The 18,008-nt window shown below is 37.6% G+C and overlaps 1 protein-coding gene across 9 annotated transcripts in view; it reads left to right on the top strand.

The window, feature by feature from the left end:
* Positions 1-18,008, top strand: part of TMEM131L (transmembrane 131 like) — an 84,683-nt gene that overhangs the window by 52,375 nt on the left and 14,300 nt on the right. For 5 of the 9 annotated variants that reach the window (XR_003992414.2, XR_003992413.2, XM_030493196.2 and 2 more), the window contains 14 exons: positions 638-791; positions 1,447-1,617; positions 1,891-1,960; positions 3,991-4,108; positions 4,842-4,983; positions 5,985-6,094; positions 7,559-7,631; positions 9,730-9,872; positions 10,503-10,645; positions 10,991-11,177; positions 12,106-12,291; positions 13,889-14,038; positions 14,574-15,190; positions 17,519-17,676. Coding sequence is in view for 7 of the 9 variants with exons in the window: in XM_030493196.2 (XP_030349056.1) it covers positions 638-791; positions 1,447-1,617; positions 1,891-1,960; positions 3,991-4,108; positions 4,842-4,983; positions 5,985-6,094; positions 7,559-7,631; positions 9,730-9,872; positions 10,503-10,645; positions 10,991-11,177; positions 12,106-12,291; positions 13,889-14,038; positions 14,574-15,190; positions 17,519-17,676 (2,422 nt within the window). In the remaining 2 variants the exon portion in view is untranslated. The remainder of the gene's footprint in view (positions 1-637; positions 792-1,446; positions 1,618-1,890; positions 1,961-3,990; positions 4,109-4,841; positions 4,984-5,984; positions 6,095-7,558; positions 7,632-9,729; positions 9,873-10,502; positions 10,646-10,990; positions 11,178-12,105; positions 12,292-13,888; positions 14,039-14,573; positions 15,191-17,518; positions 17,677-18,008) is intronic. The other 4 variants (XM_030493200.2, XM_030493199.2, XM_030493203.2 and 1 more) reach the window with 3 other exon arrangements.

Genomic DNA, 18,008 nt, shown 5'->3' with positions numbered 1-18,008 from the left:
AGGTTGACAGTGGATTTTTGTTTGTTAACATTCACTGATATTGTAAGAAGAATATTATGCCCTACTTTAAGAGATGAGATTAGCTTGTTTTGTCACTGAAAAATTCTTTGTCACAAGAAAAGTGAAGAGGCTTCTTTCTATTGTTGGTGCATCATTTGCCAAAACAGACCTGTGACATTTCAAGTAGTAGTACTGTATTTTATCCAAGAAGAATTTCAGGAGCCAATAAAGAGGTATGCCTTGGCATCTCATATCATATAAATGATGCTTAGAGTCTGTGATAAAATTTCCACCATCCTTGTTATGCAGAACCAGGATAGTTATAGAAAAAATATGGAGTCTTTTCTTCTTTTGCCAATTTCATCCAAGCTACCATATCCCAAAGCAGTAGGTAGTGACGTACTATATAGCACAGGAAGAGTATAGACCTGCTTACCTCTTTTACATTGTTCCTGTCAATTTTTACTTTGATATTATATGTAAGTATTCCAAAGGAAATAATTCTGTTCTTTCTTCCTAAAACCTTAAAAGAGCATCATTATGCAAGAATATTACAGTTATCTTCTTGTGTGGACCTCTTATGTGTGCTCAAGGACAATTGCAGATGTATTTATTTTTCTTCTGCATTTACTTACAGGTATTTTGACATAGATACTTCTGCAGCATTGTTTCATATAGAACCACATCATAATACTTCAGGATTTTGGTCCATATGGTTTACAAACAATTTTGACTTCAGCATTGAACTGACTGAAGTCTTCATAGCCAGAGAAACGAAAAACGTTTTAAAGGTAAGCTTTTTTTCTGCTTCATATATTGTTTTGACTTGCTTTAGGGATACAGTCTTTCAACATACAAAATAGATCCCTTGAAGAACTCTGGTCTCAGAGCTGGTTGAAATCAGTTCAAAATAAAGGTATTTGTGTGCCCATAACTGTTAGGTTCTGAAGAGCTTACTCTCTCAACAGGCATTGTTCACTGTCCAGCTTGTTTTTGTGTTGTTTCATTAGCAACTGTTCTTTCATTCGAGTTGCAGCTACAGATGCATCAAATTATATACAATTGCTCTGTTCTCAGAATTGTTGCATGTGTGTTTGTGCTCCACAGGATTCAGCATTTCTTCATAGTCTGTAATGGAAGTCTTTAGTACATAGATGAGCTTTGAAGTTTAGAAGGCGAAGCCAATAATTTACTCGCGCAATTGCTTGATTCAAACCAGGCAAATCTGGTTTATGAATAAGCACATGATGTAGGCATCTAATTGGCTCTTCGTATATTTAGATAGGAGATTTACGTATGTGCACTGTACGGATCAGTTATGGGCACATATGTGTGTGTAATAACAGCAAAAACATGAAGGAAGAGAAAGTTTACATTCTTCAAGGTACCACTCACACCAAAAATACTGTACCAATTTTAATTCACTTGTCATTTGATTCTTTCTAGATTCTGAACTTCGCCGAACCTTTGACTTTACCTCCAGGCTGCTGGAACGTATTTTCTTTGAAGCTCAGCGTGAAAGACACTGAAACAAATGTGCTCTCTAGTATTTGCTTGGCCACAAATGTGGGAGTAATGTTTGAAATACCTCTGCAGATATATTCGACTTTGTCCAAGGTACCACATTCAGTTGTGTTGTATGATTATTATGCACTCCTCTTTCTTAGGCCAGAAGTCTGTCCCTTAGTCCTGAAAGGAAAAACTCGGTACCAGACCACTCTGTGAAACCATTCTGTAGCTTGAGAAGTTAAGCCCCCAGAATTGATGGAATTACAGTCATCTAGACAATCTTAATTCTCTTCTTTGACTTGTCTAAGTTATTCACTGAGAAACTGGAATTTGTCTTGTTTTGTCATGTGGTCAGTTATAGGTTTTATTTTGTTTTTCCAGCAGGGAGATCTTCATTTTGAAGCAATTGCCCACTGTGATATTCAGTGTTACTTGGGAAAGTCTGATTCAGGTAGGCTCATCTTGGGGATTTTTTGCATCTGCCAGTAGTTTCATGGTAGAAAATTCATTATATGTAGCAGGACTTGTAATAAGAATATTGAAATTGTTCATATGACTAATTAGTATTATGTCTTTTAAAACCATCCACTTTTCTGGGAGCATATAAATGGCTTTGAGTAACCTGTTCTGAGTACACTGTGCTGTCAGTGTTCAGGCCTCTAATTGCATAGCACATGCTAAGCTATTGTTCTGTCTTGAAACATTATTTTGGACTGAATGTTCAAGACTCTTCTGTAAGTTCTCATTGGTGGTGTACTGCTCCTTGCTTTCTTCATATGCACATTCCCTGGAGATGTTGAAGTAGAATGATAAAGCTGCCAACTAGCTTAAAGAGATTAGACAATGTGTATAATCTGGGTCCAGATCCTGGGAAGTCTTTGAACAGAAAACAAATGTTGACCAATATCCTGCCTTTAGCCAGAGTTAAATTTGAAGACCTTCTCTTTACCGGTTTCTCACAGAAATAGTGTCCTAGATTTCTGCAAAAGATCATTTATCAGGCTCATTAAAATAGCATCCTTAATGCTGTATCATGTGAAACAGAAAGAGTCTCATTCTTTCTGGAACTGATGGATCTATTTCCAGATATTGTAATGCTGGGAGCCATTTTAAGTACCTGGCTGGCATTTACCGAAATAGTGTTGGGTATTACATGGACATAATACTGCCTTGAGAATGTCGAATCTGATAAAAGCTGATTCTGAATAGTGGGGTTTTTTTTAATCTCTGCTTAGTAAAGAATTTCAGCAGGCAGCTGGGTACCATCGGTACCCATTAAAAGTAAACGGTACTGTGATACCATCTAAAGAAATGTTCAAGTGAGTACTCTCCCAAACATGTTTTCAAGATGGTGCTTTCCTAAACTGTGTTTTGTATGAGGATATGAAGAAGGCAATAGTAGTTAGTCAAATGTAAAAAGAAGAATTGAGGTGACAAATGGAAACATCTGGCTTGAAGAATTACTGATACATATGCACACTTAGGTGCAGATCTTAGAAGCAAGTGTTTGGTTTTTTGTTTGTTTTTTGTGGTGTTTTGGGGTTTTTTTTAATCTTTAGAAAGAAATCTTGCTGATAAAAGTGGGTCCTCATTGTTTACTTTCCATTCTAATAATACACATAATCAGATCTTTATGTACAGGTATTCTGCCTTCTAATGCAGGATACTAGCATAGCATTTGTTAAATAAAAAAGTCTAATGCAAAAGCCTGAAAATACTGACCTAAAGAACTTGTAGCTGGATTATTCCAGTCATCATCAATCTCAATTGGTTACTTTAAACCCTAAGTATTGTAAAATGAAGTACACGTACTTTCAAAATAAGCCATTTTTGTTTTCTTTTGAAAGAAATTTGCTTTTCTAACTCTTTTCTGCTATGTGAAAATGCTTGAACAAATATAAGCCTGACTTTCTAAAAGGCATTAATCTTTAGAGTGATGTAAAGCCTTGCAATTTTATCTTCAGAAGAATTTGAGAAAATTATCAGCACCTCGAAAAGAGAAGCTAAAATGAAAACACCAGGTCTGCCAAACTGGGGGATTTGTTTTGCTGCCTGCTGTGCTGTGATGTTATAATTTTGTACCACTATATAGAAAATAGCATATGATCTTGATGCTTTATTGGCATCAGCAGAGTTCTGTTAAAAGACTACTGATAACATAATGACTTTTCAATGGCATCCATTAGAAATAGCAACAGTAAAAAGGACTCATTAGAGCATACAAAGCCAGTGCAATACCCGTACTTCTGTTTGCATGTAGAATTATTGTGGTTTTGCAGATGTATTTCTTTAAGCAAAGCAGATACGTACAGTAATATATATACCCTCACATATGCTTGCTTTGAAGGGAAAAAGTGGGTTGCTTGCTTTATTTTTGTGTCAGGACCCTTTGCAGATACTGATTACTCGTGTTCAGAAGTAGATTGATGGAAGGAGCAAATGTTATCTCTGTGAAATATGAAAAATTTGTTATCGTTTTAGCAAATCTGCTTTGGCAGAAGAGTCTCTCTCTGGACCGTTCTGCCTGGGATGTGGATTCTGAGCTTGCAAGTGAACTTTATGAAAGATGGCAAAAAATAAGACGTGGGGAAGCCTGCAGGTCTGTACAGAATCTGTTGAAGTTCTTAATTCAAGCCAGTACAGTTTTGTAAGAAAGAGTATTTCTGTTCTGAAGTATTCTTAATTAGAACAAACTTTTCTGGCCTTCCTGCACTGGTTAGTTAACTTGAAGCACTGGGAGTTTCAGGGCATGCCCAGCTTCCATTTCAAGGCACTGCAAGCCATAAGTAAATGTTTCAGATGCCCGGCTTTAGAATGTGAATAATGTTCTGACTATAACAACCATAGCTATGCAGTGTGAAAGCAGTCAAAGCATCTTTTACCAGATCGTTTGTGGAGTTGCATGAGTCTTTCATCGACAGGTCTCATAGCAGTCTTTTCAGGATCAGGGTCTGAATAGCTTTTTAAGGTTTTTTTAGTCCCTGGCTTAATGGATACTGCATATTGGGGAAGTTGGGAAGGAAGCAGTCACTGTGACTGAGCAATTCTTGTGGAGATAGTGCAGCAGCCCCTTTCCAGAATGAAGAGGTAGAGCTGTGAAAACCACAGTTGTGTTGCAGGTGTAGAAGTGGAGACTGAAGGGATGTACATAAGTTACACTGACTCTCTACTACTAGATTACAGCTTTATGCACTTTATTTTGTGAGGAATATTTTCAAGGAAAGATTAGTTGATGTAACTATAGGTTCTGGCAAATCATAATTTCTTTTGTTCTTCATTTGAAAGAAAAGAGAAAATAAAATTAATAAAGCTATCTCTTTTTGCCAATAAAGCAGGAGAAGTATTTTAGGATCGTCTCGCTTTATTCATCAGAAGAAGCCTGAAGAGGAGTCCTTTGCCTTTTTCTTGCCACGGATGACTACAGAGCCTGGCATTACGCTCAACTTCAGTGCCACAGCAGTTAAAAGTAGTACGGTGAGGATGGTTGTTGTTACGCTTTTTCTGAGTTGGTGTATGTTTAGCTTGTTTAAGTAGCAAAGTCTGCAGTTAATATTGGGTGATACTTAGCATTTTCATACTGCTTGCAGATCAGTGTTTTGAAGTCTAATTTAAGACACCAGACTTGTATACCTATGGCTCTTTGAGAAGTTCTCTAGCTACTAAGTTGTAATATTTAATACAAGGAGAGGAGTAAAGCAGTGTAGGTCTTAACGAACAATTGTTCATGGTTGTAAAAGCTTTCCTTGCGTCATTGTATAAGATACATGCCTGTGGTAAAATAATTGAACAAGGGACTAGGGATAGGGTGTGTTGTCATTGGGGATGCATGTGGTTACAGCATAGCCTTCCTCATGCCACTGCCTTATGTAACAGAAGTGTGTAAAACATTTGTAAGAGATACAACGCTTGAGAGATCCGTAATGTGTCTTCCAGCCACGCTGATGGTTGCCTCTTTCTTGTTTGTCAGATTTAGGTCACTACTAACCTAGCCTGGGCCAGAACCAGTCATACGGAGATAGTTTTCATATGCACATATTGTGAATTACCTTAATACTCCATTTGTGCCATTTAATTATCAGTCATTATAGTAATGTGTATAACCTGCTTGCACTCAGACTTCTGTAAGAAAGGGTAGCACATCACTAACTTTACCTTATTCTGTGGAAGAGCTTTCTTCACATCTGCCTGCATAAATCAAAATCCACATGAAAGGGTTGTTTAGGGGTTGGGGAAGGTCTGTATTTTTGCACATGTGGTTCTTCATGCACTCTTAGCTGTTTTGGCAAATCGTGACATTGTAGTGACATGTCCTGCTGTTCCATGCAGTTTTGTGCACATATGATTATATTGCATTAAAACAGAAGCCAGGTTGAAGTCCTTTGATGCAGATCATATTACCAGTGCTGAATGATTTTACCTTCCAGTTCTCAAGTATGTAGTTTTTAACTGTTTCTTTTCCCCTCCAAACTATTTAGGTAAAATATTTTGTACTAAGAAACCCTTCATCCTTCCCAGTTACGTTGCAGCTTCTGCCTCTTTCTTACTACCCTGATCCCCAAGCTTCACTGAGTCTACTGAACAAATGGTAATGAGTGTAACTATCTCAGGATGCTGTTTTCCTTTTTAAAATATTTATTTCCCATGCCTTCTGATTGTTGCTTATGGTTTGTTTTAATTTTTCTGTGTAGCTTAGGTGGGGACAGTGTTCTGACCCATTTTGGAAGATATAATAATCAGAGCAGCTTAAAGAGCAGCATGACTTTGTAATGTACCTGGTCATTGATAAAACCAAACTGAGCATGTTTTCAGCAAGTTTGTGTCTGGCAGCTGTAGACTATAATCGGTCATCTTTTAAGATACGAGGCTTAGTACAAGCCTGTGCAAACTGACCAGGTGAGGGGAGCAACTTGCAGAATTGCAGATGTGCATCTCCCAGCAAGGCTAGCTGGGAAGTATACAGAGTCTGTAGAATGATCAGTGAGGAGGAAGGTAACTGACCCTTCCTACCAGAAAAAGTTTTCCTCTTCACTTTTTCTTGAGTAAAAACCCTGGTTGAAGAGGAGGAAATGGGAGCCAGGAGGAAAAATTCAGGTCCAGAGTCAGGAACCCCACCATAAATGTTTAGGGCCAACTAAGCAGCTGTTTCTATATTGTTTTGAAATTTCTGTTTTAGAACTGAGAAAACCTATTGAGAAAGCTATATAAGAGTTAGATGAACAATATAAAGGGGCATGGTGAGGTGGGCTGAAGTTCACCAAAATAAGCCCTGGCTGTCACGCTTAACTTTGAAAAACCATGTAGTTGGTAGGACTATTTCTTTGATTGGAGCCAGTGGGACTACTGATATGCTTAAGTGTAACTTACTGAGTTGGGTTCCAAATCCTTGTATAATTGTTTTCTTAACCTCATTTCTTTACATACGTGTTTGTATGTGCATATATATGCGTGTGTGTGTATATATGCACATTAATAACTACATCTGTTTGCATACTAAATATAATTTCTACATAGACTCTTTCTAGTGATTTGAAATTACATTTTCTCTGTATTTGCACACTTTTGTTTCCGCAGATGTTCTAGGTTTACCAGAAATCATGTCCACTAACCGGTTCATTTTAAGCTAATGTCATAGAAAGTATGTGAAAGAAAAGAATATTTTGTCCCAAACAAATTATGAGCAGAAAGAGAGATATTTGAGTAAATTAATGAGATTTGATAATGTTTATTTCTTAACAGTTATGCAGGCAGTAAAAGCTTTGGGGCATTTGTGTTTGTGTGGCTTAGACATTGTATTTCTTGGTGGTGATCTTCTGCTGAGAGATCTAAAACGCCCAGCCATTTGTCTGTTTTCCAAATGTGTGGAATCCACATAAAACTGACTTGTAGTGTATTCTGTTAAAATGTAGACCCACATTTATTTCACATCTGCCAAAGTGCAATTGTAAAAGTATTCTTTATTTCAGAATAAATGCCAGTATCTAAAAATAAGAGAATGTAGTTCTGAAAGACTAGGTTTGAAGTGCTTAATTTTTTATTTTGGTTTATTTAGGTTCAGCATAAATGTGCAAGCTGTTAATTTCACAACCACTGAATTCAGGCTCATGGATGAATGTTCTCACAGGGTAAGATGGCTAATTTTGATAGAAGTGTTCAGATAGATACACTGGAAAAAGCTCTTTCTATCTACACTACATCTAAGTTGTTCTCAAGTCCTATTTAAAGCAATTTAACAGTGTTTTCCTGATTCTCTGTCAGGTTTGTATGTTTGCAGTTACCTTTATTTTCCAGAGTTTGAGTCTGAGCGTGTGCATGTGTGTGTGTACATGTTGAAGAAGCCACAGTTTGCATTCTGTGTTGGGACTTACATTTAGCCACTGGTTGTCCATGAAGTGTCAGGCTTTTGAGCTGGTCATGTCAGAAGCTAGCTGACAGTATTTCCGCTCAGTAGAGGGAAATACTGTCCAATAGTTCAAGGGAGGAGAAAGCTGGATTTCTGCTTCACCTCAGTCTCATTGCAACTCCCACATTCAGGTTGGGATGTCATAGCTCTCTCTATTTCTCATTGCCTCATTTTTACCATGAGTGTGATAACACTTCACTGTCTCACACTGGTGCTGAGCTGTGGTTAAACCCTGAGGTGTTGTGTCATGGATGACAGAAATAGAGAATATGCTGTATCAGGGATACTGGCATATTCTGGCAACCAGAGTACTGTCCAGGGTCCCAGAGAATTTCTTCTCAGACTTCTAGTTTGTGCAAAAGCCTGGAATTGATACATTTTCCTTGCAGTTTGGGCATGCTGCAGCCACCTCTTTAATGTCCTATATAGATACATATTTCTGCAGATGTGCTTTAAGACCTTAATGAAACATTAGTACCTTATAAAAAGAAAAGACTGTGTTTGCTATACTAATCAAAGCTGACCCTTCCTTTCTGGCAACAGTTGTAAGAGTTGTTGTAAAAGAGAGGAGACAGCAGTTCATAAATCCCAGCCTGTAGCCACACACTGAAAAAGAGAAGCTAGTTCCACTAGTACTTGTTTAGGACTGAGTTTCCACAGACCCATACACCATGTACTTGACCAAATGGAAAAATAGCAGTAGATCTTTACATCAGTGTGTGTAATACCTGTTTTTCATTAGAGATTTGAAGAGCTAGGGGGAACATGTATAGTTAGGTATGAAGCGCATATGAGATGGATCTTGACTTGTTTAACAAATCACTAGCTGTTAATATTTACATTTTTGAATTTGTCAGTATTTCCTTAGTCACGTTATATACACGTGTAATGAATTGTTAGGCTCACATTTTGAGTCCATGCATATCTTTGTTTGTAGGGAGTGACAAGGTGAAGTTTGCAAATGGCATATGTGGTTTCCTTTTATTAAATATTGACTGTTAAATGCAGGTTCTGAAACTTTTTTGTATGTTCATTTTTCATAAAATGGACTAAGAATAAAAATATTTTGGACTGGAAAATATCAGAAGAGCCATTAGTACAACAGCCATGAATTGAAAAACCACCAAGCAAGAGCCCATTTTGTAACATTTGTAACATTTATGGTTGACTGCTATAGGTGTCTGATCACCCCTTTCTAAGATGAGACCCCAACTTCTGGAATAGAAATTTTTTTTTTTTTTTTTAAATGAGAAAAAGAATAAACAGCAGTATTGTGGAAAAAAAAATTACATTATTTCCAGGCTCAGCGTACTTCTGGTAGTTCTGGTCTTCAATTAATATGGTAGGGAGTTCATTTTGGCTTGTTTCCAGTGACTTAAATGATCAACATACTTGCCAACAGTCCCTTTCTCACTTAAATCAAGTTGCAAGTCTTATGCTGAGGGTATAATGGTTGCCACATTTCCCTGTGCAATCAGTATAGAGTCAGTTCTCATTGTGTTGTGAAGTGTTTTAGGATTCCTTGAATATGAAAGACACTATATAATTTCTTTTCCATCTGAGCAAATAAAAGCTGTTTTAAAAAATGAAGTAATACATTCCTCATAATAATAAATGCAGTAATATGAACTTTAGCTCAAATAAACAACCTTATCTGATGTTTTACGTTGTCAAGTTGAAAGACTTTTGTATAACAAGTTAGTTAGCAGTTACTGCACCTTGCCAAAAATATGTGGTGCTAAGTAAAGTTGTAGTGCTTTCTTTATAGAGATCTTTAAACACACATTTTCTGGAATAAGAAGTGCATTTTTGTTTAACAGAATGCATATCAGGAGGATCTCATCAACCAGAAATGCAGTTCTGAGCTGCTTTGGTTAAGTTTACAGCCGCTGGAAACTAGAAAAGTTGGTGTAATTTTTACACCAGTTGACTACAGAAGAGTAGCTTCCCTTATTTTAATCAGGTAAGCCAAGTTTCAGTTGTAAGTGAGAATCAAATAACTCAATGTGAAAATGAATTTGCCAAATCTTGAAGCAAAGACGATTGGTCAAAATTTGAAAGTCAGAATACATCCAGTTTAATAAAAATTGCTTAAAGGGTCTTTGTGCCTTATGCCTCAGTCATTAAAAAAGCACCTTTTTTTCCTTGGTATGTGACCATGGGCTATAAAATGCATATGAATGTACTGAGGTAATTTTGAGTTAAGAGAGCAACACATTGGGTGGCTTTACTGTTTTCAGTTTAATTCATAATGATAGGATTTAAGTATCCAGTGGGTCTAATGTGCAGTCACTCATTGGTTATCTCCGGGGGAAAAGATAGTTTATGGAAAAAGCAACCATTTTCACTAGGTGGAACTGTTGTTATCCAGTGGCAGCGGTCACAAAGCTTGTTCCTTCACTGTGTGAAATTCATTGGTGACTGGTTCCAGGGAGATCCGGTCTGTATTTAGGGGAAACCTATCCTGGTGTGGCCAGTAACTCTGTTACTGAAACACTGTTTTCTTGGATTGGCACCTAGATAGAAAAGAAGTGATTTTGAAAACTTCAGTTGTGTTTTAGTGGCTGATTGCTTGTTTTTTGTATTATGGCAGAAACAACTTGACTGTTCTGGATGTGGTCAATGTAGAAGGCTTTGGAGCCAAAGAGTTGCTTAAAGTAGGAGGAAGACTACCTGGTGCAGGAGGATCTCTTCGATTCAAGGTGCCAGAAGCTACACTAATGGACTGCAGACGACGTGAGTAAGACGAAACAAGTCTCTTGATTTTGTAGCTGGCTGCATTATTCCATAGTGGTACAGATACCACTTTCTGTTTACATTATTGCAAAGTAAACAGAATGTTGAAATAGAAAAAGCAGAAGAGCTTGGTCATGAGAGGTGTAGATTCTGTTTTCTCAAAACACTGACTGAAGATAGTTATGCATTCTAGAAATACACTACTGCAAATCAGTCTGTATCAGAGTGTTGATCACTTCTGAATTTTTTATTAGATTGAAAGTAAAAATAGCAATTCATTTATAAACATAAGAAAAATAATTTTTACACACTGTAAAATAATTATTCTTTTTTTTCTCTTTTAAGAACTGAAAGACAGCAAGCAAATTCTATCTATTACGAAGAACTTCAAAGTAGAGAATATTGGGCCTCTTCCTATAACAATTTCATCAATGAAAATCAATGGTTACAGTTGCCAAGGATATGGATTTGAAGTGTTAGACTGTCAGGAATTTTTCCTGGCTCAGAACTCGTCACGAGAGATCAGCATTGTGTAAGCACTGACAAATTTGCTGACAAATTAACTTAACTGGAAATTTGAAGTAATTAATTTCAGTAACAGACACTCCAATAGCAAACCCTCACATAGAATTTGGTGAGCTTCAAATATAAATTTCATAAGCATTTCCCCTTTACAGTAAGAGTAATTCTAACAAATTGATAATAATGTTTCTTTGTAAGACTCAATTATTTTTAAAAAGCAGCATTACATGCTTTTATCAGTGCATTATGAAGTAGTGAACTAAAGCAAAACAGTTGTCACAATAAAAGAGTAAGAAATGTTTTGCCACTGGCTTTTTCTTATTATTTGATTGTTATTCTCTGGCTTTTTCTTATTATTTGATTGTTATTCTCTGGCTTTTTCCAAGTAGCCTGACCACAATCTAGTGATGTTTTCTTAACGTTGCAGTCTAAAACCGATTGCTTTTAAAATCCTGTTGAGTGAGAATCATGACTTAAACACAAGTAGAAGTAATATTACTGTGTTGCAGTGTCTGCGGTTTTATATACAAGTATCACCTCTACTGATTGGAAAGGCAAGTCATACCTCCTAGCAGTACCTGAGGCAGTCAAATAGAATAATGATATGGGTCAGGGAAGTAAGTGGAAGAAGAGACGAATCTGATGTTTTCTTCTGCTTTCCCTGTCTTTCCAGCCTTGTTCTAGACTTACACTAGCACTTGGCCCTTTCTGAAGTAATGCTGCCTGTGCACTCGACAACTTGACAGTCTTACCTCTGTTATGTGCTAATGCCGTCTGCATAGTCTAAGCAGACAGTGGTCACTTATTTCAGTGTCTTTTTTTTTTTTTTTATTAGATCAGAAGTTATTTTGTATTTTTCGGTATCGCTGTGACTCAGAAAATGAAATTCAACCCAACAATGGAAAAATAACACCAGCTCTGTCTGCTTTTCCTGACAGATTTACTCCTGACTTTACATCTTCATGGGTAATCAGGGAGCTTACACTGGTGACTGCTGCCAATTTGGAGTTCCACTTCACGCTCAACGTGACTCTTCCTCACCATCTATTACCACTGTGTGCAGATGTGGTGCCAGGACCCAGCTGGGAAGAGTCTTTCTGGAGGCTCACTGTCCTCTTCGTAAGGTAATGCTTTCAGGGCCCCTGCACCAGTTTGAAAGAGACACGCCAGTGAAAGATCAGCAAATACTTTTGGCTTGTGTTAAATTTTTAGTGGCGACAGGGCCTAAATCTGTGCTGTATCTGTGTCCCAAGAGTTCTGACAGCTTAGGTGTGATGCAGTAGCTGGTGATAGTTGTTGAGCGTTTCTTACTGCTCCTCCTGATAAACTTCCATGTTAAGGCTGCAAAGAAAAAAGGCTAGGATACCTCCACAGGAATACTCCTTGCTAAGAAGACTTAATCTGTCCACAGTACAGATGCACATGTAACGTATTAGTATTTGAATGTCGTAAGTATAATCAAGTGGATTGGTAGATTAAGTATTTCTGAAAAATGAGCATGAATTTTATTTATAAAGTTTCAGAAAACCAAGTGAAGACCTGCTTTTCCTTCTGCCTTCTTCCTCCTCTCACTTGTTAAAAAATACTTGTGCTTATTGTTAGCTTTTGCTAGGCACACTGCTAAACAGGCTCGCCCAGAAAGATTAATTGGCTTGTGTTAGCTTACTCATTGCATGCACATGGTAAGCTGCTTTTAAGAGGACAGCACCTTTGTATAACAATTAAGGGCTCTGCTCCTACACATAGCCTATTTTTGTTTTCCTTTACTAACCTTTCACACTGTGTAGTGTGAAATGAATGTTGTGTTTGTCACAGATAATGCCCAATGCTTTTATCACACCAATCTGAATTCCTACAATCAGTACTAACAAGCAGTGAATGTGAATATCATGGTTATACATACATGTGCTGATGCATACCTAACTGAGATCCTGATATATGCTATGGTTCTGCTTGCATTATTGTTTCGACACTGAAAATACTCAGAGCACAAATGAAGCAACACTGATGACCACATTACTAGTTCTAGATGCAACAGAAGGAGACTTACAGGGATCTAAATGATCAGGAGTTTCTCATTCTGTTTTCCTGCTGACAAAATTCATACTGCATGATTGAGAAGGTGCCTTGATGAATCACGAAAATTTTTATTCTGATCGATTTATATTTGGTGCAATTAAGACACCAGAGAGAAAGAAAGGATATTTTGCAGCTTCAAGTTTAGTTCAAAAGTGTGGTGGCATTTATAGCCCATTTTATGCAGCATTTTCTCTAGGAAAAGAAAGAGACAGTATTAAATAAATATCAAAATAATGATATAACTGTCATGAATGAACAGAAGGTACTCAGAAGACTGATAGGTATCATACTATAAGATATTGCATTGTGTTGTAATGAGACTTCTAACTGACCTTCAAATCAAGTATTAGCTTTTTCAGAATGGATTTTTTCCTTTGTTAGTTTTTTTTTCCTTTGTAAAGCTCTTGGCTGAGTTCTTTTATTGAGAGAATAAATGGCAAGGGCTATAAAGAAAAAAGGAAAAAAAAAGACCGTTAGAATTGCTATTTACTTTAAACTGTATTTTGAGTTTTCTTGTCTGCCTCCTTATTTAGAATTTACTAACAAAATGTTTGGAAAGTGCATTTTGTTAAAGCTTTTTAACTCTGTCCCTGAATACTCCTGAAAATTGTAGACACCAGTATCTGTTGTTTTCTTTGGCAGTTTGTCCCTGCTCGGAGTGATTCTAATAGCCTTCCAGCAAGCCCAGTATATTCTAGCAGAGTTCATGAAATCAAGACAGAGGCCAAATCCTAGTTCTTCACCACAGCAGAACAGCAACTCTGTTGACGTAATCAGCTCTGATTCCTACAAGTAAAAATACTTTTTTCTTCTTTTGAATTGCCTTTTTTTGTACCCTGTGTATTGTGGAGTAATGCTTTCTGTCTGTATTTTGATATTGATGTGGGCTGGTTTAGAGGAGATGGTGTTCCAAGCAGCTTTTAGTGTTGGGTATCACCTCCACAAAAAAGAAATGGAAGAACTTTCTGACTCTTGTATATTGTCAGCAGTGCATAAGGTAAAAATTGTGTGATGGAAGTAAAGGATACAGCATGTGTGGCAGCCATGGAAAGAGCTGAAAATACATTAATGGTCCTCAAATCTGACCCTTTTGGGTGGTCAGTTAGGCACTTACTCATTGAAGCATGTAAGCGTGTTTGAAGTCTGAATCTTTCTCAGCTCTCACTGAAATCAGAATGTGCTTAGCTGATATGATAAATTGAAGACCTAACGCAGTTTCACAGCTTGTGAATGTGCCCCCTCTTTCTTTTACAAAAATATCCCATAAAACACTTCACCTTAGCTTCACAGATAAAAATGAATCTCAAATAATTTATTTTTTGTCCAGGGGAACCTGCAAGACATTTATGGATTCCTATAGTTCCTCAGATAAAGGTAAAGGGAAGGGCTTCCTGTCTGTAGGCACTTCTTCCAGCCGAAGTCAGAACGCAGCAAAGAGAAGTCCTGCGACCTACAGTCACTCTCAGAAGAAACACAAATGTTCAGTTTACTACAGTAAGCAGAAACCAAACACAGTGGCTGGCAGTGCCATTGCAGCTACCGATGAGAAACAAAACCAGATTGCAGAGAACCAGATCTCAGCACCAAAAGAGGACATTTGCACTGATGTTGTCAGTGAGAACTGGGTAACTCTAAAATATGCAAATGGCATAAATGTTAACAAGAATTTAACTCTTCCAGAAGACTTTCTGGGTAAAGAAGAAAGTGCACTGAAAAATACAGTTCTCATTAAAAATACTTCTTCAGAGTGTGATCTGAAGGAAGATCTTCAAACATGTATGTTTCCTAAGGAAACTAACCTTAAAACTTCAGAAAATCTAGTTGAGCTGAAAGAACAGGAGTTCTGTCCTGTGAAGATGTCCAAGAAGCTACCTGAAAGTCACTTGTCCAGAAATTCACCTCAGCAACAGCCAGAACTGCAAGAAATTTCTAGGAAAAATAGTGGTAATTTTTAAATTTTATTTTATTTAATTTCTGACAGTGAACATTGTTAAATCTGTTGAGTTCACTGTGATGAGGATTTTGTCTCTTGTGTGGGACAAGGAGATGTGGTGTTTCTTATGTTTTCACAATGATTTATCTGTTTACATTCCTAAGGAAACAGCTTGCATTAAAAAGTTGTTTCATAAATCATAAATTTGCCTTGGTTTACAGATTTCAAGCTTACACTGTAGTATTTTAATGGTTAAAGTAATTGATGTCATAGATCTGCTTAGAAGACAAAAATTGCCCTTGTCAAATATTCAGAAATATCCCAGCTTGTAATTTTCAGGTCCACTGAAAATGTGATGCCTGATTTTTAGGGTCGTGAAGCAAGCACCTCCAGTACTGGATATTCAGAGCTCCTTTGATAAAACCACCTAAAATAGCAAACAGGATATTGTGAACTTATATTTTGTAGGAATCTGCAGATCAACCTTTCTCTTAGTAACTGCATAGCTGTATTTTTTATCTTGCTTTTGGATGGGTTGTTTCTTCAATTGTAGAACTAAGGTGCCTCTTAGCTTCACAACTCAAGAGCAGCCTGAGAGCACCTGGGGGAAATCAAGAGCAGGGTAGGAGAATGCATCGTCTGAAAGCTTGGCTTTACTTAGGCACTTGGCGGAGTAGTTGGATACTGAAGGCTGGCATTTGCTGTAGCTGTGGCAGATTAATTTAGTGAGTGAGCCATCACAGTGGGATTTCAGGCCCTGCTGTAGTGTGTAGTTGTTACCCTGGGCCCGTTGTTTCCAGGTGTGTTGTTATCTGTGAGATACAGCAGGTACAAGTGTGCTGTCTCAGGTGGAGGCGAATGAACTTCATTCATACTTACAAAGTATTTTGACATTTTTCATGTGCTTCTAAACTGCAAAGTGCTGTTCATTCTTTGCTTTGAATTAGGAAATCAGATAGAGGGGAGAATAATCAGTAATTATGTCTTAACTGTATTTACATGTACAGGAAAGTAACTTTGAGTTACTCAAAATAACTTAAAGTACTGTGGAAATCATGGTTGTACATAAAACAGTTGGGAGTTAGTAGACATTTTCATTGACAAAGCTTCCACCTTGAGGCAGTGTTTCAGGTGTACTTGTATTCTGTGGTAAAGCAGTACAGATAATCTGATGTGTTGTCTATTAGCAGTTGTTTTCTGCACTGTCAGGAATGTATGTCTGTGTTTCAAGAAGTTTGGTAGGATAAATGAAGTCTAAAAAGTACCATGCTGCAGTGTTTGTGTCTTGATTTATAGCTACAGACCTGGTTTTGTGCAGACAGAGTCTTAAAGATCTCAGGTACTCCCATGTTTATATGCTGGAGAAGAACAGAGTGGTTTTTAGACCTCTGGCACCCTCCCTTGCCTGGTGTTTTCAGTGTCTCGTTCATATGGGCTTCTTTTGTGGTCATCGTGACTGCCTGCTCCAGAGGCGAGAAGGTGGCTGACTCAGAGCTAGGACACTGTAGATGGTTGGTAGCTAGGAAACCACAAAAAAATGTTTGGGTGGACCTTTGCTGTTTGAGGAGACCAGTAAACGATGGCATCTCTCATGTAGAGCAGACAAGAGTCTTGGTAGCAGATCACTGTGGATGTATAGCAGATATCCAAGATACCTGAAACAATCAGAGCTGAAGTTAGTTCTGCCCTATCCAGCACTGGCTGTGACTCACCTGCACAACTCATCTAGTTGTTGAGGCGAGTTTCCTCTCATTTTCTTCATCTCGTGGATTATGTTACACAAGAATATTTCTTCTTCCTCACAAGCCTCTCAAGAAAATGAACTTTTAATGTGGAACCCATCCTAAAGAAAGGATGACTTCTCTTTGTCTTCATAGTGAATGCAGAGGGCGCTTCAGAGACATAAAGCACCAAATGCAGGCTGTTCTTATTTTGATCTACCCATTTTTGAAAGGTGTCTTCCCCACCCAACTTGCAGAGTTTTTCTGTTTATTAGCCCAGTATTCCCTGACTTAAGATTCTATCTTACAGATCCATGGCTGGCACCCAAATAGCTCAAATTCAGATGAAATGAGCAGTTCTTGGGCAACTTAGGCATGTGCTAGGAGTGGAGTGCCCAGAAGCTTGAATCAGTACAGAGCTACTTTTTGCAACCGCTGTAGGAATTTTTATACAGCATTAGCTTTTGCTTTTGAAATTTTCAGCATCATCAGCCTAGAGGTTGGTCTCCTAGTGTTCTGGAAAGCAACATAAGTCTGTTTTTAAAGAAAAGTAAAAGATACTGTGGTTATGATTGGGAGCCTGTTCTCTTCCCAAGTAAACTGATGTTACTGTTGTAGTTTTAGGGAATAGCCAGCAAGTGCCTCTCAGGAATGAAACAGAAAACTGTGAGACTTTAAAAAAGGAGATCAACCTAAAGCCTTCCACAGAGAAAAAGATTAATAAAGGACCTAAAGAAGAGACTCCATGCTGCGGAAAAGAGATTACTTCTTCTGAGGTTTGTGTTGTGACCTTTCTGCTTTCCAAATTTAAAATGATCTTTTTAGTGCTTATTTATATATTTATAGACATATAGGTATGTATGTGTATTAGGGACTATTACCTGTGGTCACAGATCTGAAACGCTGTAAATCAGATGAATAAGGAAGTACGCAGACTTGCTGTCCACATCCACTGCCTATTAATGCCACAGACTGTACATTTATTGCAGGCAGAGTAAAACACTTAAAGAACTTAATCAGGTAATTAGTAAACCCAAGAATTTGGTTTATATTTGTGTCCTGTCTACTGCATAGGAATCTCATGGCAAAAAGGTGTAGGGAGGAATTG

Source organism: Strigops habroptila, chromosome 7 (genome assembly GCF_004027225.2).
Source record: "Strigops habroptila isolate Jane chromosome 7, bStrHab1.2.pri, whole genome shotgun sequence".
Classification (NCBI taxonomy): Eukaryota; Metazoa; Chordata; class Aves; order Psittaciformes; family Psittacidae; genus Strigops; species Strigops habroptila.
This window is presented reverse-complemented; position numbering and strand designations above follow the sequence as displayed.